The sequence below is a fragment of the Panthera tigris genome, chromosome F3 (genome assembly GCF_018350195.1).
Source record: "Panthera tigris isolate Pti1 chromosome F3, P.tigris_Pti1_mat1.1, whole genome shotgun sequence".
NCBI lineage: Eukaryota > Metazoa > Chordata > Mammalia > Carnivora > Felidae > Panthera > Panthera tigris.
This window is the reverse complement of record NC_056678.1, coordinates 45,167,080-45,189,167: the sequence shown is the minus strand read 5'-3', so window position 1 is coordinate 45,189,167 and position 22,088 is coordinate 45,167,080. Positions and strand designations below refer to the sequence as shown.

The 22,088-nt window shown below is 40.6% G+C and overlaps 2 protein-coding genes across 2 annotated transcripts in view; both read left to right on the top strand.

Annotated features, from left to right (window-relative positions):
* Window positions 1-22,088, top strand: part of CFH (complement factor H) — a 150,556-nt gene that overhangs the window by 105,698 nt on the left and 22,770 nt on the right. Inside the window, 9 exon segments of the mRNA XM_042975713.1 lie at window positions 309-512; window positions 4,753-4,962; window positions 5,654-5,826; window positions 5,931-6,286; window positions 7,241-7,431; window positions 8,602-8,685; window positions 9,197-9,287; window positions 15,232-15,459; window positions 17,806-17,873. Of these exon segments, the coding sequence (XP_042831647.1) occupies window positions 309-512; window positions 4,753-4,962; window positions 5,654-5,826; window positions 5,931-6,286; window positions 7,241-7,431; window positions 8,602-8,685; window positions 9,197-9,287; window positions 15,232-15,459; window positions 17,806-17,873 (1,605 nt within the window).
* On the top strand, window positions 7,445-10,515 carry LOC122235827 (eukaryotic translation initiation factor 2D-like). Its single transcript, XM_042976098.1, has 4 exons — window positions 7,445-7,518; window positions 8,602-8,685; window positions 9,197-9,287; window positions 10,350-10,515. Coding segments are annotated over exons 1-4 (309 nt in total). The 5' UTR covers window positions 7,445-7,517; the 3' UTR covers window positions 10,483-10,515.

The window sequence follows — 22,088 nt, the reverse complement described above, 5'->3', positions numbered from 1 at the left end:
GGTCTTAGTCAAGCAACCACAGCACCAAAATATTCTTTAATGAAAGCTCTTCCTATTGTTATTGACATGCTGCATCTTTCATTAGAACATTTAATTAGCACACCTTAAACACAGTACCTCATTTTTACATCGTTAATCATTTAAAATGGTTTACATCTATGTGATGGATTGTCAATGAACTGGTCGGAAAAGGTTTTGAGAACAAAGCCCTGGACCAGTGCAGACGATTCTACTTTGAAAGTCTGAAATTCTGTGGAAAATATTTGTTTACTACTTAATGCTTATGTTCATTTTTTTTAAATCTTCAGATGTTTGTATAGTATCAGAAGAAACCATGAGAAAACATAACATACAATTAGGATGGTCTTCTAAGAAAAAGAGATATTTCCAAACAAGGGAAACTGTTCAATTTCAATGTAATTCTGGATATCGTAGACAGACATCACAACAAACATTCCGAGCAACCTGTTGGGACGGGAAACTGACCTATCCTGTTTGTGTAAAAAGCAATGGTTAAGATGCAGTCCTAAAATTAAAACATGTACATTTATTCAAATTTTTCATGCTTATTTTGTCAGGTATTGTTAAACTCCTTTATATTCATATCAGAATCTGTGTTAAATATTTCATGGATGATGTAATTATAATCTGAGAAGTGAATAAATCACTTCTTAAAAGCACTTCATTAAAACTTGGCAAACCAAAATGCTTTGTGTCCTATTAAAAAAATATCTATGACAAGAAATGAGATTCAATCACTTCAGTGACGACTTCTATGCATCTTTCTCCTACCTTTCTCAAATCTTCCTCGGTAACTTCTGAGGCTTCCTGAGACCGTCCGTTTTGGAGGAAATGGGAGAAAAGGCTTTTCCATCTTCAAAATAGTTTCACTTCAAAAACACTTCAAAACCTAACTACGTCATACCTATGTTAACACGATGTAAGTAGTTATTACTTACTTTTGCTTATCTATCAAAAGAAAGATATACCAAAAAAAGAATGGAATACATGATCTCCTACAAGATAACTCTCTAGCACAATGAAAATTAAAGAAAGAATAAAGGGAGATTAGAATCGAACTGGGTACATAACTATGATAACATGACATGAAAAGTAAAAAATCTGATGTCAAGTGTAAACACACGCACAGTGTGCTTTGAACACTGAATAAATATTTATAAAACAAAGATTGTCAGGAAGCACAATAAAAAATTGACAGCAGAATTTAGAGAAACTAGGGTTAAGAGTAGCTGTTTAACTTCTTAATACTAACCTGCATTCTCCATTGTATCTGTCTTTAATATACATCACCTTTGAACCACAAGAATATGTTGTTTTAAAATAAAGTAAGGCAATACATGTTGAGAACTATGAAGACCTCTTTGGTAAAGATGTTCAAATCTAATGACATCTCCACGATTTTGTTGGTATAGAGAGTTTTGAACACATTCAACCACAAGAGTCTGAAATGCAATTTTTAAATTCATACATTTCAAACAACATAAACAGTTAAAATCAGTTGACCGAAAACATTTTTAACTTCTACAAAAACATGAAATTTTTAGGATGAAAATAAAGATATAAGCAAGGTAAAAGTATTTTTTTTAATATATGAAATTTATTGTCAAATTGGTTTCCATACAACACCCAGTGCTCGTCCAAGGTAAAAGTATCTTAAGGTGATAGCTTCTTCCTTCATTTGCATCAAATCAAGTGGTATTCTCAGAATGAGAAACCAGGCTGTCTCTGCTGGAGCCGATTTATCTAAATCTGAATCACAAATGACAGTCAGTTTTCTCACATTTAAAGGAATATTGTTACAATCCACAAGTTATCTTTGCTGTCAATATTGGTGTATATACTATTTCTCCAGAACCTTTCACCCAAAGCCTGTGGAATGTATGTACGACACTTGCCTTGTAACCAATATGGCCTATAACCAATTATTTTCATTTTTGGCTGCGAAATAGTAAATTTTAAGATTAATTCTAATATTTTTCTGCATTTATTGCCATTCCCATGTAAAGATGAGTGCTGATTTGCCAACTCCTTAATACTTTTACCTAAAAAGATTTGGTAAATCTTTATATTTGCTCTTTAATTTCCAATTTTTGGAGTAAGGACTTGATAAAGCCACCTTCTGATGGCTTTAGAGATATTCTTTCTTTTTCTTTTTCTTTTTTTAAAAGTTGTATCAGTGGGGAGCCTGGGTAGCTCAGTTGGTTGAGCATCTGACTAGATTTTGGCTCAGTTCATGATCCCAGGGTCATGGGATTGAGCCCTGGGCTCCAGCTCAGCCTCTGTGCTGAGTGTGGAGCCTGTTTAAGATTCTTGCTCTCTCTCCCTTTGCCCCTCTTCCACCCATTGAGTTTGCACTCTCAAAAAAATAAAGTAATAATAATTGATTAATTAATTAAAAAATAAAAAAATAATAAATGTATCAGCATGAATTCATGAATTTTTATTTATTCAACTGTCACAATTAAATATAGTCATTATTTCTGAAGCTCAAATTATCCCAAATTTGGCTAGTGAGAGCCTCTTGAAATGAGCTCCTTATTGCCTTGTTGTACCCCATTATTCTTTGAGCATTTCTTTTCTCTTTAGTACAACATGATGTTCCAAGCTTGCTGTATACTTCCCTGCCCAATACCTGAGAGCATACATGTTTCCAAAAAGGTCTGAATCTTTTTTTTAATGTTTATTTATTTTTGAGAGAGAGAGAGAGAGAGAGAGAGAGAGAGATAGGGCATGAGTGGGTGAGGGGCAGAGAGAGAGGGAGACACAGAATCTAAAACAGGCTCCAGGCTCTGAGCTGTCAGCACGGAGCCAGACGCAGGGCTTGAACCCGTGAACCACGGGATTGTGACCTGAGTGGAGGTCAGACACTTAACCAACTGAGCCACCCAGACACCCGTGATTCTTTTTACTGGGAAATAGTGTTTAGAAGCCAACTATTGTGCCCTTGGTACTAAATAGGAATATTTTAGAATAAGAACTTGATGATAGTGACCTTCTGATAGCTTTACATATATACACATTTTTTAAATTTTTTTTTAATGTTTGTTTATTTTTGAGAGAGACAGAAATAGAATACGAGTGGGTTGGGGCAGAGAGAGGGGGAGACACAGAATCTGAAGCAGGCTCCAGGCTCTGAGCTGTCAGCCCACAGCCCAACGCAGGACGTGAACTCAGAGCGGGAAGATCATGACCTGAGCTGAAGACAGATGCTCAACCGACTGAGCCACCCAGGCGCCCCATATATATATATGTATATTTTTTAATGTATCACCGGGGCACCTGGGTGGCTCAGTCAGTGGAGCATCCAACAGGATTTTGGCTCAGGTCATGGGATCGAGCCCAGGGCTCGAGCTCTGGGCTGTGCGCTGAGTGGGGAGCCTGCTTAAGATTCTTTCTCTCTTTCCATTTGCCCCACTCTCCCCACCGAGCTCTCCTCTCTCTCACACAATAATAAATAAATAGATAGATAGATAGATAGATAATCAGCATGGATTCCTGAATTGTTATTTATTCAATTTGTCATAATTAATTCTAGGCATTGTCTTTGAAACTCAAAGTATCCCAAATTTGGCTAGTTGAGAGCCTCTTGAAACTAGCTGCTGATTGCTTTGTTATACCCCATCATTCTTTGAGCATTTCTTAAGACAACATGATGTTCCAGGCTCGCTGGGTATTTCCCTGCCCAACGCCTGTAAGCATACACCTTTCCAAAGGGGTCTGATTCCTTTTACTGGGAAATAGTGTTTAGAACCCAAGAATTGTACCATGCTGTGAAGAGAATTATGCTGAAATAGAAATGTTCAACACTGTGGAAACGTCTTTAAATGTCTTTTTGCTTGTCAGAAGACTGAAATAGAAGTGAAATTTAAAATTCATTTGCTCCTATTGGATCTTACAATTCAAGTTTAATAACACAGGGTTAAAACCTTTCTAGTACATTTTCTGTCTCTTCTCTTTACTCACATATTCTTATATTTCAATATTTGCAAAAATAATATAAAAAGTTTAATGCAAACATTACTACTACCAGGTAACCTACTGAATGAAGGTTACAATGTCTTGGCATTGATTTTGTCCCGGGATGTTCAACTCTGAATGTAAGTACTCTCTTCCAAAATGACTTCAAATAATCCTGAAGGTTTCTGAACCTTCTGGTTCACTTCCCAACTTAATACAGTTTTACATTTATTTGCATTCATATTTTAATTTTAAATCATGCTTCTTCCTCTATTAAGCTAAACTTTTTAGATATGAAAAACAGCTACATGTTTCAAAAGTCAAAGTCACGGGGTGCCTGGGTGGCGCAGTCGGTTAAGCGTCCGACTTCAGCCAGGTCACCATCTCGCGGTCCGTGAGTTCGAGCCCCGCGTCGGACTCTGGGCTGATGGCTCGGAGCCTGGAGCCTGTTTCCGATTCTGTGTCTCCCTCTCTCTCTGCCCCTCCCCCGTTCATGTTCTGTCTCTCTCTGTCCCAAAAATAAATTAAAAAACGTTGAAAAAAAAAATTAAAAAACAAAAAAAGTCAAAGTCACATGACAAGGCTCTGTGAAGAGTAAGCTTTTTCCATCATTTATCTGTTCCTCATTTAATAAAGTTATATTTTTATTAGTTTCTGTCATCCTCCCAGTGTTTATTAATCTCCTTTTTTCAATATATAGAAGGGAGGTGATTTTACACATTTATCTGTACCTTGCTGTTGTCGTATTTATTATTCTAATCTTCTCTTGACTAGCCTTCCTCAGCTCCCTGCACAGAGGCTGCCTCAGGAGCTGTGCTGCGGTAGACACTGGTCAACAGCACAGTCTGGATCAAGCGTCCCCACATGTGGCTGCGTTGGGAGCCAGAAGGGAAAAGGCTGTCTGGCACTGCCCTCCTCTGGGCTCCTCTGACCTTGGCCTTGTCGCTGGGGTGCTTGAGAAAAAAGGCCTCCTAGGTCAGAAGGGTAGGAGGAGCCCAAGTTGCGCCTGGCCCCAGGCCACGTTAGGGGCCCTTGTAAGAATCCTGGTGGCGGGCAGACACTGGGAGACCTAATCTTTGGACGCGCAGTGTGAAATCCTCCTTTGTGTAACTGTGTCAGCGAACGAGCAATTAGTATTTATTTCCTGGTGGATGGACACTCTGCCCTTAACCGTTCCCATGCGCAAAAATTAACCTAGTAGGAGCCAAGACCCCAGGTCTTTAAATCCATGCCTCCAGGGCACACAGCAGTCCCTTTCAGGGAAACCCAAAACTTCACACCTGTCAGAATTTTGAAAGATATGACTGGAAATTCGCAAAACACTGTGTAGCACATCACACTCATTACTTCAATCGTTTCTCATGGAAACCCTATGACGTAGGTACTCCATGCACATCTTTCAGAGAATTCAAGGGTTTTAGAAAGAATAAGTCGTTGGCTCAGGATCACATTGCTAGGGAGAAGCCAAGCCATAACCTGACCCTAATCTGGCTCACAGATTTTTTTTTTTTCTATTAAACAACGTGAATAATTTAATTAGTTTTGGAAAACCCTCCCCTCCCCATATAACACCTGACCCAAAATGCAATAACGCTTTGCAAAAGTTACCTGCAGGTGGTCAAAACTATTTTAAAACAGATTGGAAGATTGTTTGTAGTGTTTTTACTCATAACAGGAGGCGCAAACCTTGAACGAGGGCGGATTCCCCGTATTGCTATCACCCCATGTAAATTTAAAACAAAAGAGAAAATTCGGAGACTTCCTAGCGTGCAATTAAAGCAAAGACAAACAAAGCCCTTAAGAAAACCATTCGAGAGGGCTACGAAACGAATAAAACACAACGGTCACGTACTTCTGTGGGGCTGAATTAAACTGAAGGGAAGTCAAGACGCCCTAACGCCTACTGAGCGGCACTAGACAGAGGCACCTTAGCCACCGCGGGACCCCTGCAGGCGTGCAGGAGCCAGCCAGTCGCGCAGGCGCAGGGCCGGAGCGGGAATCCGCCCCGCCTTCCCCGGGCCCCGCCCTCCCTGCTTCAGTTCCGGGTCCTGTCAGTAGGGGCGGCCGCGGTCTCGGCAGCGGCCAAAGCCGCGAAGCTGCGCGGCCCGGGTTTCCAGCCGGGCCTCTTTCCCGGCCGGGCCCCAGCATGGCTGCCCCCAGGGCTGCGGGTCGGGACGGTGCCGCGTTGTCGCGTTCCTGACGGCCCCTGGCGTCTGTGCTCTCCTTCTCTTCCCCAGGCCACTCCAGCAGACATGTTTGCCAAGGCCTTTCGGGTCAAGTCCAACACGGCCATCAAGGGGTCGGACAGGTGAGGGAGAGAAGGGCCCTGTTCCGCCCACCAGGACACCCAGCCATTTCTCCATCCCGGCTGGCCCACAGCCCTTTTGGACTAGCTCAGCCGACCCGGGGTGGAGGCCGAGGGGTCCAGCGGGGGAAGGGACCCCAGGGGACCAGGCTGGGATAGACATGTTTTGAGGGTGAAGAGGGAGAGGAGGCCTGATTTATCTCCCAGGCTATCTTTTGGATATTGTCGTTCGTTTAAAGGAAAACGTACTTCGATCGGCGCTTACTGACTGCGATCTATAGAAGGTATTGCGGAGGGCGCCAAAAAAGAGAGGAAAGAAGGAAGGAAGAAAGACAGACAGACAGGGTGCCACTCTCCTAAGAGCTTAAGTCCCTGAGGAGAAATCAGATGGGGAACCGGGAACTACAACGATGGGAGGAACAGTGTCTAGTGATTACTTCTGGCAGGAGAGACAGACAGACAGATGGAGGGAGAGGTGAGGGAGAATTACGGGACATGTTTTGAGGAGACCTGTATCTGTTCAGACAGTGTCGCAAACGCAGATAGCACGTTGCGAATTTTGGACCCCGTGTTCTATAGTTGTCACTCTTGGTGCCCTGGTATAGCTTTTTAAGCATCGGGACAGGTTTGCCAAGCATATAGAGAAGGGAGTGGGTGCGAGGGCTAGGCATAGAGGCAGGAAGGCAGGGCTGAATTTCCAGTCAGGCTAACTTGGTTACTGCAGTTTCCCTCTTTCTTCGTAAAATGGAAAGTCTTGCCCCCAAGAATATGTGACAATAGAGGAGACATGGGATGTGAAAGAGAATAGGATGTTTTGGAAGAGTGTACGAGAGTAGGGCATCATAAAGCAGTTTTTCCTTGGCCCTTTGATTTGATAGTAAGTCCTCCCGAATCCTTTGCATTTCTCAAAATGCATCCAGGCACGATTCATACCACTCATTGGTTTGCTTTCTGCAGGAGAAAGCTTCGGGCTGATGTGATGGCTGCTTTCCCCACTCTAGGAACAGATCAGGTCTCTGTGTTGGTACCTGGAAAGGAGGAGCTCAACATTGTGAAACTGTATGCTCACAGAGGGGATGCAGTGACCGTGTACGTGAGCGGTGGTAACCCCATCCTGTTCGAAGTGGAGAAAAATCTGTATCCGACAGGTATGGCAACAGGATGGCCATTACTGTAATCCTTGCCTGGCATCCGTTTCTCCTTATTTCTTTCATTCACCTGTCTTACTCAAAACAGTAAGTGCCAAATCTCTCAGTACCATCCCTGAGAATCGTTTCGGGCCCAGTGTCCCTAGAATTGGGTCTTTCAAGGTCGAAACTTACTGCCGTAGGAGGGAGAATGAAAGGGCCAATACAGAAAGAGCGTGGTTGCCAAGAGATATTCTGAGATGAAGGAATAGTAGTTCCTAGTGGGTTAACTAGGGATGGAGCAGGGGTCTCGAAAAGGGTGGCATTTCAGAACATGTGAGAAATATGCCTTAAAAGGATGACTAGCAGGATTTTCTTTAGAGACTGAAAAGATCCTGTGATGGGAAAGAAGCTGGGTTAATGAAACCACGTACCCAGCTGTCTTAGTGATGTACTCCCATCGAGATACCCCCCAGGGATTCTTCCTTCAGCTCTGTCTGGCTCTCAGGATCCTTTGGTTTCTCTCCTTGTGACAGATCTCAGACATCTAGGGTCCTTTTGTCTCTAGCTGCTGACACCTGCTTTGTCATTTGGGGCTTTTCTTGCCCTAAGCTGGGCTACAGCAGCGTAGGGCGGTCTCCTTGGGCCGCTGCTGCCCCCACCCCACTTTGCTGCTGTACGGACACGGGCGCTTTTTGATCTAAGGGTTTTTACCACTAATCACTATGAAAACAGAGGGAATACAAATAATAAACATGCGGAAATTTCCAAATTGTTTACAGGCTGGTGCCCTGTTCTTAGTCTACTTGTTTCTGAGGTCACAAATGGAATCCTCCTTGGGTCTTTGTCCCCGCTTTTACCTGCTGTGCGCATTTCTGCAGCTACAATCAGGTGGAATGATGGGGCCTCCCAGTCTCAGGTGACATCCAGGTTTTTAAGAATCTGCCTCAGAATGAAACCCCTTGAAACCAGCGCTACGGTGTATGTTAACTAACATGAATTTAAATAAATAAGTTTAAATTAAAAACAAAACAAACCAGAATGAACCCTCTTTGGGCCTCACAGCCTCTTCTCTAGCTTTGAGCCGAGTTCCTTTACTGTCCCTGAATTAAAGTGGCCTTCGCGTTTGGCTTTGCCAGTGCCCCAGGGGATTGACTTTTTGGCAATAAATCTGTGTCTCTTTTTGGGCAGTGCATGCCTTGTGGTCCTATCCTGACCTTCTCCCAGCTTTCACGACGTGGCCTCCGGTGCTTGAAAAACTGATGGGGGGAGCAGGTAAGAAGATTTCCCTATATTCTGGCTATCTACTGAAACCCGCTTAGGAAGGACCAACTACTCCAATAAATGTACCCACTTCCTGGGTTCATATGGTTGAAAAATGGAATTTTTCCCCCGTTTGCGTTTCATCTCTCTCTTGACTGCTTCCGTGAGGTCCCTGGGCCTCTACGACGCTGTTGAAAGGCTTCAATCAGCTTTGTACTTTGTACTTCAATGAGAAAACAGTTTGTGAACTGCCATATGCTGTCCTTTGAGTCAGTAAGCTAAATTTAGGAAACCAGAATAAGATAGGTCATAGAACTGGCCTTGGTGCTTCAGTTGGACCACTAGCCCCCCTAGGGAAATGGTGTGATACTCGGGTTGCCGTCTTTTAATTTTCATTATGAATAACCTTGCTGATACCTGATAAAGGTTTGTAGGTTGAGTGAATGAATAAATGATGAAGTAGAACTTGGAATTGTTTAGAGGCAGAATACAGGTTGTGATGCTTTTGTTTTGTTTGCTGCAGATTTGATGCGGCCAGGACTCGTGGTGCCCCCTGCTGGTCTGCCTCAAGTACAGAAGGGTGACCTCTGTGCCATTGCCTTGCTGGGGAACAGGTACTGTGTCAGTCCGCTGTGCCTTTGGGGGAAAAGCTTGGGTAAAACTGGGGAAAGATTTGAGAAATGACAGCTTCCAATGCATATGAATAAAGGATTACACGAGAAAAAAACAAACAGGTTTTTCTGGGGTGGGCCACTGTGGCCTTGGCAGTGAGCCTGTGGATGTGTCTTTATATCTGGGCCAAGTGTATTTGCTGCTGCTGATTTTTTTTTTCTAGTAGTTTTACATTTACGGAAGAGTTGCAAAGATAGTGTAGAGTTCTTATCCAGCTTCCTGTAACGATAACGTTTTTTATAACCAGAGTACAGGTATCAAAAGTAAGGAATTAACATTGGCACAGTCCTATGAATACAATTGTAGACTTTCTTCATATTCCCCCAGTTTTTCCATGAAATGTCTTTCCGTACCACTTTGCATGTAAATGTTGTCTTAGTCTGGTCTGTGACATTTTCTTGGTCTTTCTTGGTCTTTCATTGCCTTAACACCTTTTTCTTCATCATCTACATCATCATCCTCTCTTTTAATTCTGTTTTTCATTATTTATTTTTGAAAAGGAGAGGATGTCAGTGGGCAGAGGCAGAGAGAGAGCGAGAGAGAGAATCCCCCAGCATGGGACTCAATCCATGTGCCCGGGATCATGACCTGAGCTGTAACCAAGAGTCAGACGCTTAAGCGACTGAGCCACCCAGATGCTCCTAAGTTATTTTGATAGTTTTCTTGAGATATATTTTACATACTACAAAATCCACTAACTCCAAAGGTACATTTCGGTGATTTGTAGTGTATTTTTACAGAGTTGTTCAGCCTTTAAACATAAATTAGGAAGTATTCATAGGAACAGTTCCGAGAAATCCAAAGCCCCCTCACCTCACAAACCTTTTCTCCTAGAAGTAACCGTAGCATTTGATGCATACATCCTCATCAGCCTTCTTGAATACACGTATATGTGTGCTTATGAAAACGTACAGTTTTGTTGTGTATGGTTAAAAAAACAACCAAATGGAATTATGCTTTATCTGTATTGTTTTTTCACTTAAGATCGTGGGGACATTTTCCAGGTCAGCAAGCTCAGGGACGCTGAGCCTTCTTCCCTGCTGTGTGGTGATGGAAGAGGTCCTCTCCGAGTGGACCTTGTGGTCACCTCCAGTGTGTCTTCATCACAAACAATATCTTTTTTTTTTCTTAATGTAATTTGTTGTCAAATTGGGTAGCATACAGTGTGTACCGTGTGCTCTTGGTTTTGGGGGTAGATTCCCATCGTTGATTGCTTACATACAATACCCAGTGCTCATGCCAACAGTTGCCCTCCTCAATGCCCATCACCCATTTTCCCCTTTCCCCAGCCCCCTCCCATCAACCCTCCATTTGATCTCTGTATTTAAGAGTCTCTAATGGTTTGCCTCCCTCACTCTTTGTTTGTAACTACTTTTTCCCCTTCCCTTCCCCAATGGTCTTCTGTTAAGTTTCTCAAGTTCCACACGAGTGAATATATATATATATTCCTCTTATCCATTCATCAGCTGGTAGACATTTAAGCTCTTTCCATGATTTGGGTATGTTGAAAGCTCTGTTGTAAACATTGGGGTCCATGTAACCCTATGAATCAGCACTCCTGTATCCTTTGGATAAATTCCTAGTAGCGCTATTGCTGGGTTGTAGGGTTGTTCTATTTTTAATGTTTTGAGGAACCTCCACATTATTTTCCAGAGTGGCTGCACCGCTTGGCATTCCCACCAGCAGTGCAAGAGGGTTCCCATTTCTCCACATCCTCGCCAGCATCTGTTGTTTCCTGAGTTGTTAATTTTAGCCACGCTGATGGGTGTGAGTTTGTGTTTTGATTTGTATTTCCCTGATGATGAGTGGTGGTGAGCATCTTTTCATGTGTCTGTTGGCTATCTGGATGTCTTCTTTGGGAAAAGTGTCTATTCATGTTTGCTGCCCATTTCTTCACTGGATTATTTGTTTTTTAGGTGTTGAGTTTGGTAAGTTCTTTATAGATTTTGGATACTAATCCTTTATTCAATATGTCATTTGCAGATATCTTCTCCCATTCCATTGGTTGCCTTTTCATTTTGTGGATCGTTTCCTTTGCAGTGCAGAAGGTGTTTATCTTGATGAGGTCCCCGTAGTTCATTTTTGCTTTTAATTCCATTGCCTTTGGAGATGTGTTGAGCAAGAAATTGCTGCGACTGAGATCAAAGAGGTTGTTGGCCGCTTTCTCCTCTAAGGTTTTGATGGTTTCCTGTCTCACATTTGGGTCTTTCATCCGTTTTGAGTTTATTTTTGTGTATGATGTAACCAAGTGGTCCAGTTTCATTCTTCTACGTGTTGCTATCCAGTTCTTGCAGCACCATTTGCTAAAGAGACTTTTTTCCATTGAATATTCTCTCCTGCTTTGCCAAAGATTAGTTGGCCATACACTTGTGGGTCTTATTCTGGGTTCTGTATTACATTTGTCTATGTATCTGTTTTTGTGCCGATACCTGGTCTTGATGATTACAGCTTTGCAGTAGAGGCTAAAGTCTGGGGTTGTAATGACTCCCACTTTGGTTTTCTTTTTCAATATTACTCAAGACCTTGTTCAGGGTCTTTTGTGGTTCCATACAAATTTGCTCTGAGAAGAATGCCGGTGCAATTTTGATTGGGATGGCATTGAATGTGTAGATTGCTTTGGGTAGTGTTGACATTTTAACAATATTTATTCCTCTAATCCGTGAGGATGGAATGTTTTTCCATTTCTTTGTGTCTCGTTCAATTTCCTTCATAAGTTTACTATAGTTTTCAACATACAGGTCTTTTACATCTTTGATTAGGTTTATTCCTAGGTATTTTATGGTTCTTGGTGCAATTGTAAATGGGATGAATTTCTTGATTTCTCTTTCTGTTGATTCATTATTGGTGTATAGAAATGCAACTGATTTCTGTGTATTGATTTTGTACCCTGTGACTTTGCTGCCTTTATGTATCAGTTTTAGCAGCCTTTGGTGGAGTCTTTCGGGTTTTCCATATAGAGTATCATGTCCTCTGTAAAAAGTGAAAGTTTCCCTCTTCTTTGCCAGTTTTGATGCCTTTTATTTCATTTTGTTGTCTGATTGCTGAAGCTAGGACTTCCACAACTGTGTTAAACAATAGTGGTGAGAGTGGACATCCCTGTCGTGTTCCTGATCTTTGGGCTGGTGGGGGGGATGGAGGAGATCTCCATCCACCCCGCCCCCCCCCCCCCGCCCTCTGGTAACCAACAGGTTTTTCTCTATAGTTAAGTGTCTGTTTTTTTCTTTTTCTTTTTCCCACTATGTTTTGTTTCTTAAATTCCACATATGAGTGAAATCATATGATATTTTTCTTTCTGTGACTGATTTATGTCACTTAGCAATTATACTCTCTAGCACTATCCATGTCATTGCAAATGGCAAGATTTCATTCTTTATTTATGGCTGGGAAATATTCCATTGTGTGTGTGTGTGTGTGTGTGTGTATTATAAATATATATGTACGTCATACATGTGTATGTATTCCATTATGTATATGTATATGTATATGTATACCGTATGTGAATGTATGTGTCTATGTTATATGTATGCCACCCTCTCTTTATTCATTTATCAGTCACTAGACATTTGGGCTATTTCCATAATTTGGCTGTTGTTGCTACTATAAACATTGGGGTGCATGTATCCGTTTGAATTAGTATTTTTATATCCTTTGGGTAGATACCTAGTAGTACAGTTGCTAGATTGTAGGGTAATTCTATTTTTAACTTTTTGAGAGACCTCCCTACTGTTTCCCAGAGTGGCTGCACCAGTTTGCATTCTCACCAACATTGCCAGAGGATTTCCCTCTCTCCACATCTTCACCAATACCTGTTGTTTTCTGTGTTGTTTATGTTAGCCAATCCGACAGGTGTGCGGTGATACGTCATTGTAGTTTTGAGCTGTACTTCCCTGATGTTGAGAGATGTCGAGCATCTTTTTATGTGTCTGTTAGCCATCTGGATGTGTTCTCCGGAAAAAGGCGTTTTCATGTCTTCTGCCCGTTTCTTAACTGGATTATTTGTTGTTTGGGTGTTAAGTTTATATCTTGTTGTTGGGTGTTGAGTTCCTTATATGTTTTCAGTATTAATCTTATGAAATTTTAAAAGATTGGAATTATTGAGAGTACATCTCAGACCAAACAAAGTTAAGCAAGAAATCAGTGTAAAAGATAACTAGAAGAACCCCAAGTTACCAGAAATCGACACTTTAGAAGACAATCTTTTAAAAAATTAAAGCAGGACTTCTAGCTTTTGTGGTGTGATGAGCTTGGTGAACTCACTGAGCTTACTGAGGACATTAAGAAACAGACTCACACATTACCAGTTGCCTGATTTAAGACAAAAGTCAGAGTGAAGCAGTGTAGTAGGAAGGAGGTGATATTTTCAGTAAATATTGCCCGAACAGTTGGATAGCTGTATTTTAAAAATATGTCTGTCGCTCTTAGTACCAGATACCATACACAAAATCGAATGAGTTGTAAATGTGAAAGAGAAAACAGTGTTTTTAGGGGAAAACATTATTGCATCCTAGGACTAGGCAAGGATGTCTTAAATACGACACGAAAGGTACTAATCCAAACGGGAAACAATTTTAAATTTAATTCAATATTAAAATTAAGAAAACCTCTTTAAGTTTATTTATTTATTTTGAGGGAGAGAGTGAGTGTACATGCACAGGCACGTGCCGGGGTGGGGGGGGCGGCGGGAGGGGCAGAAGTGCAGAGAGGGGGAGAGAGAGAGGGAGAGAGAGAATCCCAAGCAGTCTTCACATTCATAGTGTGGAGCCTGATGGGGATTGAACTCAGGAACTGTGTGACATCATGACCTGAGCCAAAACCAAGACTCGGATACTTAACCAACTGAGCCACAGGTGCCCCAAGAAAATTATTTTTGGTTTTAAGCTCCAAACATTTTCTTTTTGTCCATTGCAATGATTCTATCCCGTGACATTAACAAGGACTGTCTCTGCTGTGGCTAGAGCCATAGACATGCAAGGCGACTAGTGACCCAGAATTCTTTTCTGCTTACACGTGTCAGTGAATTCAGCCTAAATTTGTGGTTTGAACCCTCTGAAAACGTGTCCAGCTTCTAAAGCTGGCTACCAACTTCCAAAGCAGGCTTGAAGGATACGTGTGAAAATATTACACCCAAGCATAACTATGAAAACCAAACATCTAACTGTTCAATTTAAAATGAAGAAATTCTGCTCAGTAAAAAACATGTAACACTGAGCAAATAGCCCATCGACGGAGAAAATATTTATAGTACATATGTCCAAGAATGTACAGAGAGTATAGAAAGAATTCCCACAATGAGGTAAGTAAAAGACAGATAACTCAGCAGCAAAGACTTGAATAGACAATTCACCCAAGAGGATATCTAAATGACCAGTTGCTACATGCGAGTTCTCCACTTCATTTGTCATCGGGAAAAGGCATATTAAAGCCACAAAGAAGTACTGCTCTGTGTTCACCAGAATGGCTAAAATCGCACAGATTGGAGACATCAAGTGTGTTGAGGATTTGGAGCAATGTATACACTGCTGATGGCACACCAGTTAGCAGAATCCTTTTGGAAAACTCTCTGATGTTACCTGGTACACGTAAACGTATTCACGCGTCGTGTCCTACCATTTCACTCCTCAGTATGTACTCATCAGGAATGACGACCTGTCTTTACCAAAACCTCATAATAGGCTCATAGCGGCACTACTTCTGTTAGCTGCAAACGAGAATCCACCCAGATGCCCAGTGGCAGGCACACAAATAAAATGAGATATGTTCAAAGAATTGAACATTACACGCCCTAAGAATTAATGATCCGCAATTAAACCCAACAGCGTGGTTGAATGACACACGGTTTTTCACGAAAGGCTCTGAATACTAAAGACTCAGGATCTGATCTCTCAGCTGCTGCAGAGTACCAGACAGGCAAATGGACTCCATGTTCCCAGAGATCCGGAGAGGGGCCACCCTGTGTGTGGTGAGAGGAGGGCGAGAGGGACTGACTGAAGGGACAACCGGGGCTTCCCTGAGACCTAGTGCTGCGCGGTTTCCTGAGCTCGGTGCTGCTGCAGAGGCGTCTTCACCTTCTGGAGATTCAGCAGACCCTTTGCTTCCCTTCTCTTCATGCTTATCGTATTTCAACATAGAGTTTTAGCAATCCAGCATTCCAGTTTCTTGAGTTTTGAATTGTTAAACTCATTTGTGTCCAATGAGAGTGATCCTGTTGTTTCACACACGTATGTGACACGTCCTTAAAAGAGTAAGTGCATGGCAAAAACAGACACATAGACCAGTGGAATAGAATAGAAACCCCAGAGTTAGACCCACAAACATATGGCCAACTAATCTTTGACAAAGCAGGAAAGAACATCGAATGGAAAAAAGACAGTCTCTTCAACAAATGGTGCTGGGAGAACTGGACAGCAACATGCAGAAGGTTGAAACTAGACCACTTTCTCACACCATTCACAAAAACAAACTCAAAATGGATAAAGGACCTGAATGTGAGACAGGAAACCATCAAAACCCTAGAGGAGAAAGCAGGAAAAGACCTCTCTGACCTCAGCCATAGCAATCTCTTACTCGACACATCCCCAAAGGCAAGGGAATTAAAAGCAAAAATGAATTACTGGGACCTTATGAAGATAAAAAGCTTCTCAACAGCAAAGTTGTTTCAACCAACAAAACTAAAAGGCAACCAGTGGAATGGGAAAAGATATTTGCAAATGACATATCAGACAAAGGGCTAGTATCCAAAATCTATAAAGAGCTCACCAAACTCCACACCCGAAAAACAAATAACCCAGTGAAGAAATGGGCAGAAAACATGAATAGACACTTCTCTCAAGAAGACATCCGGATGGCCAACAGGCACATGAAAAGATGCCCAACGTCGCTCCTCATCAGGGAAATACAAATCTAAACCACACTCAGATATCACCTCACGCCAGTCGGAGTGGCCAAAATGAACAAATCAGGAGACTATAGATGCTGGCGAGGATGTGGAGAAACGGGAACCCTCTTGCACTGTTGGTGGGAATGCAAATTGGTGCAGCCACTCTGGAAAGCAGTGTGGAGGTTCCTCAAAAAATTAAAAATAGACCTACCCTATGACCCAGCAATAGCACTGCTAGGAATTTACCCAAGGGATACAGGAGTACTGATGCATAGGGGCACTTGTACCCCAATGTTTATAGCAGCACTCTCAACAATAGCCAAATTATGGAAAGAGCCTAAATGTCCACCAACTGATGAATGGATAAAGAAATTGTGGTTTATATACACAATGGAGTACTACATGGCAATGAGAAAGAATGAAATATGGCCCTTTGTAGCAACGTGGATGGAACTGGAGAGTGTGATGCTAAGTGAAATAAGCCATACAGAGAAAGACAGATACCATATGTTTTCACTCTTATGTGGATCCTGAGAAACTTAACAGAAACCCATGGAGGACGGGAAGGGGAAAAAAAAAAAAAAAAAAAAAAAGAGTGTAGAGTGGGAGAGAGCCAAAGCATAGGAGACTGTTAAAAACTGAGAACAAAGCGAGGGTTGATGGGGGGTGGGAGGGAGGGAAGGGTGAGTGATGGGTATTGAGGAGGGCACCTTTTGGGATGAGCACTGGCTGTTGTATGGAAACCAATTTTACAATAAATTTCATATATTGAAAAAAAATAAAGATAAATAAAGTAAAAAAAAAAAAAAAAAAGAATAAGTGCATGGTTTGCGGGAAAAGCAGGTCCCAAATATCAACCAGCACTGCACTCTTGGCAAAGTTCACTCACGTTGTCTGGGTCTTGTTTGTGAAAGCGTTGCCTAACGTCAAGCTCTGTAAATGATTTCTTTTAAAATTTTTTTAATGTTTATATTTGGGGCGGGGAGGGCAGAGAAAGAGGGAGACTGAACCTGCAGCAGGCTCCAGGCTCTGAGCTGTCAGCACAAAGCCTGACTTGAGGCTCGAACCCACGAGCTGGGAGATCATGACCTGAGCTGAAGTTGGATGCTTAACCGAATGAGCCACCCAGACACCCCTGTAAATGATTTTTAAAGGTGCTTTTATTGTTTTATCTTTTGAAGTTTACACACAATAGATCTGAATGGGTTTGAGTAATTAGAGAGTTAATGAAATCCGAAGTATATCACCGGTTACTGCCTTGCACATTCCAAGAACCTGAACATGTTCCAACTTAGAACAGCCTGGGTTTATAAAAACAAAAGTGGGTCACAGCGTTAACATTCAGTGGGAGTGCAGTGGGAGTCTGATTCCAACTCTGGCATTGCTGGGGCTTGTGATTGATTTTTTTTTCTTTTACTTTGCAAAAGTTTCTGATGGGCGGAGCATCTAGTAATCCCTTACATTCCCAAACTGTGTTTCAACTTCCTTTTGGAGCAAGTGCTTTGCTGCTCTAATCACAGCTTTTAGCAGAAGAGCAGCTGACATAGAGTGAGCAGTGTCGGCTATTAAATGTGCCCCTAAAGGATCCTCAAAATGAGATTTTCAGCACAGGTTGTTTGGCTTTTGTGGTGGACTGTTTGTGTTGCAGAAGGTAAGAGTGAAAAAAAGAAAGCCTTTTCTGTGTTATAAAACATTTTCTGTTCTGCTTTTCACAGTGGTAACAGGAATTTGGTGTAGATTGTGATTTAATTACTGTTCTGTAGCTTAGTGTGTGAGTGGCTTTTGACATTGTTAAGTTTCAAAAAATAGAAGCAGCTTATTTAGATGATGTGATTATTCGTCATAATTTTATTTAATGTAAAAATTCAAAACAAGTTTTAATATTTTGAATGCTGTAATATAAGCATTTCCCTTGTAATTATCATAAAACATAATTTACTCTTTTTGCTTAGAGTTTTTACCCAAATGCTTTCTGTGAAAGTATTAAGAAGCATATGAACATATATAGAACCAGAACAGAAATTAGACAATAGAAACCTTCAAATCATCTAATGACTAGATTTATCTCAGATATAGATGTTAACTCTTTCTAAAGAAGAATCCCTTTAGCATTTACAACTGTTACTGTCACGGCCTTAAAAGTCTGATAGACAAGCAAGCGTTACTTGTACCTTTGGCATGAATATATCATATAAATTTGAAAAAAATGAATATGCAATGTTTATAACATCCAAATATTCTCATGGGTGTTTTCCTGTGGTTGTATTTGAGGTATATTCTAGAAGACCAGTCTAAAGACTATTCTTAAGAGAATAGTGAATATGAATGTAGAAGTTTTTATTTTCTGGCATTAGTAAGGCGATTTCTAGACATATAATTACATTTAATTCGAACACTACTTCTCAAGAGATTAAAAAGTTTCTTTGGATGGAATTTGGTTTCTAGTTCATGATAGGAAACTGTGTGATACTATTTGATTTGCTTTTTTTGAATGACATTTTTAAAACAAATGAGTTACCTATCATTCATAAATTTCCAAAACATTTCAGTAAGTCAACAAGTTTTTTTGAATGCTTGCTTCCTGTCAGCCTCTAAGCATTGAAATATACCAACAAATAACACTAAAGCTCTGTCATTGATGGTCTTTCAATTTAGAAAATGAAGGCAGGTATCTCTCTTTAATTATATTCCTCAGTTATTTTTTTAAGGTTTAATCAAATATGCTTAATTTTTTTTTTCTGAGACACGGAGCGTTTTTAGTTTCACAGTCTGATATGCTATTGCTTGATTTTTAGTTCAGAAACCTTATATCCAGCCACCTTTTAAACTAGCTATACAATCGTATTTACTGCATATGTAAATATTGCAGTGTGTATTCAAATGTAAAATATTATTGTATTGGCAAAGAGTTCCAGAACACTCTTAATGCTACAAACCATTACAAACATCTTTTTCTGTACACGAGTGTTTCTGTCTTTTCTTTAGCAGGAGTATGTTCAGTGTCTCAATATTTACATATTGTTTGCCTAGGCTTTATGTAGACATCATTTGTCATGTAAGGAAGATTTGTTTTCTTTCCAGCTCATGTTTAAAACTCAAGAATTGATGCCTAGTTTAATTAAACTGTTTCAGTGATTACAAAGCGGAATTTGAAACTTTAAAATCGGGTGTTATAAAGCATGTATTACAAATTAAGTAATACTGATGTAAACTCCTTACTTACATAATTGATTCCAGCCGACTCATTTCACCTGTATTTTCTATTTCATCAAAACGTGTTTAAATGTGGCATCCGTTTCTGCTGGTGAATTAGGCATTAGCACTCTGCACACTATCGTGAGACTGACTGTAAATCTGGCTAAGTCCTAATAGAGAAACTGTAACATTACTATTTAAAGTATTTAAAGCAGTACTTTAGCCTCATGATTTTCCCAAAAGCGCACATGATGCACAAGTGAGTAGAAAAAAATCACATGAATTTTCAGCAGATGTAGAACTGTGATTTATTCCTTGTTTGCCAAAAAGTTCTAAAACTGGTTTGAAATGCTACCATACCTAACAGAAATTTCACTCAACAAAGTAACCTTACTCATTAAAAATATCCATATATCCTTCAATAGTTGCCTCTGGTTTTATTTCCCATGTAGAAATAAATATGAAATAGTAAATTGAGATATTGAGAAATACCAAATTGAATAGTGAATGGTAAATTGAGGAACTGAGAAGACAGTTTGGAACACCAGCACAATCTGCTTTACTCAACCGGTCTTAATGTTTTAGTATTTCATAAATTGCCTCTGTCCTGTTCAGAGTGAACATTTCTCAGAAAATCCTCCTCACTCTAAAGAGGAATGATAGCCCATAGGAAGAATTTATTGGCCCAAGTTTCATGGAGACCAGTTAGTACCTTTTCGATGCAATAGGCTCTCTGCTTTGCCATTGCCAGGCATGTAGAAACATTAGTTGTTTTCCTTGTAAAACATCGCAGTTGGACGAATCACCACAGGCTGCTAAGTACTGGTCATATTTACAGGACAAAGTTTAGAATAACAGTCCCTCAATCTTACCACATAGTAGTTTTTGTTTCCCGGAATATATTATGACCAGCTTTCCATGTAGACCGTTTAGTCTTCGGGTCTACAAAGAGTATAATATTTGAAATTAGCCACAGCCCAGAAATTCCTGGCTGAGAAATGTGAATAAATTAAAAACCTACTAAACCTACTAAAATTTTGTTTGGAGAGATGTGGGTGTTACCTAATTGTGGAGGTTTCAAGGGCCAAAAATAATCTTTCAGGAGTAAAATATAGATCAAAGCTAGAGAGGTTCTCTTCTATCAGAAAACAAAGTAAAACAATTTTTTGTATATTGTTTCAAGTACAAGATGGTTTCCAATTTTAGAGTTAACCCTCAAATGGAAAAAATAATTGACGTTATCAATCGTAAGAATTACTTATAAATTAATTAAAAGTACTATTTTATAAAGATGTGTATGAATGTTATACACAGTTATGTAATCCAGAAAACTTGAGGTAGTGGCGTTTAATCCCGAACCCTGTGTTTCAATGCCAATATGATAAATAGGAATTCGCCTTCTGCTGTCAAGAAAACTCCAGTTTTAGAAATAGTTGTGTGATGTTTACCTATATGGTGTGATTTAAAGTTGTGCAGTGGCCCAACTGCCTTCAGTATCCTCTCTTCTTTGAAATGTGGTAGGGGCACCTGGGTGGCTCTGTAGGTTAGGCATCTGACTCTTGATTTTAGCTCAGGTCATGATCTCACAGTATGTGTCATTGAGCCCCACAGCAGGCTCTGTGCTGACACCTGGGAGCCAGCTTGGGATTCTCTCTCTCTCTCTCTCTCTCTCTCTCTCTCTCTCTGTCTCTGTCTCCAACTCTCCCTCTCGCCTTCTCCCCCCTCCCCCTCTGCTCCTCTGCTGTTTGCACTCTGTCTCTCAAAATAACTAAGTGAACATTTAAAAAAATAAATTCTATTTTAAAAAAAGAAAAAAAATGTTTTTTTAAAAAACTAAAAAAGAAATGTATTGATTTTACTAGATTCAACAAAACTGAAATTTATGTGGAATAGCAAATACTCTGAATAAATACTTTAGAGTAGTAAAATCCAATAGTATTTACTGCAATTTACTGTGAATCATATAAGCTGAAAAGTTCTCTATTACAATTTCGGTGCGGAAAGGTAGAAATGGATGATGAGGGTGAAGAAGGGACTAAGGAACTCTGGAAGTTGAGGTGGCCCTGGGGAGGGGAGATCTGATGGGTGAAGCGTGACAGTGAGCGCCATGAGAAGGGTCAGAGCAGACGCCCCGGGAGTGTCACGAGAGGGAGAGGTGTGCCACAGCAAGCCTTGTTTATTTTTAATGTAGACATAATGGAGAATGCATATGCTACTTTTCTGCCTGCACATAATGTTAAACTACAACTCACTTATCAAGTTTTGTTGAAATTGTTCTTAGCTGAAAATAAGTGTGTCCCCCAATGACACGTAAATTCTCTTTGGCCTTTGATTGCTAGGGCTACTGGCCAAGTCTACATCGATCCACTTTTCTTTGCCCAATCCCTGATTGTTCTACAACCTTTGCACTTTCCCTTCTTCCCAATTATGCCTCCCTCTCACCCCAGACACCATTCCTACCTCCCCAGGATATGAGTTTTTCCCAACCAGTCTATCCTGTGCTCACTAAACTGATGTGCACTTTACCCATATCTTAACAACTTTAACTAGTTTCAGAATATGGTGCATAAACAAGAGATGATATATTTGGGGTAAAATGTGCTACATTTTAGGGGGGAAAAAAATCACAAAAATAACAAAAGGGTTAAATAGGTTTGACAGAGCACTTCTC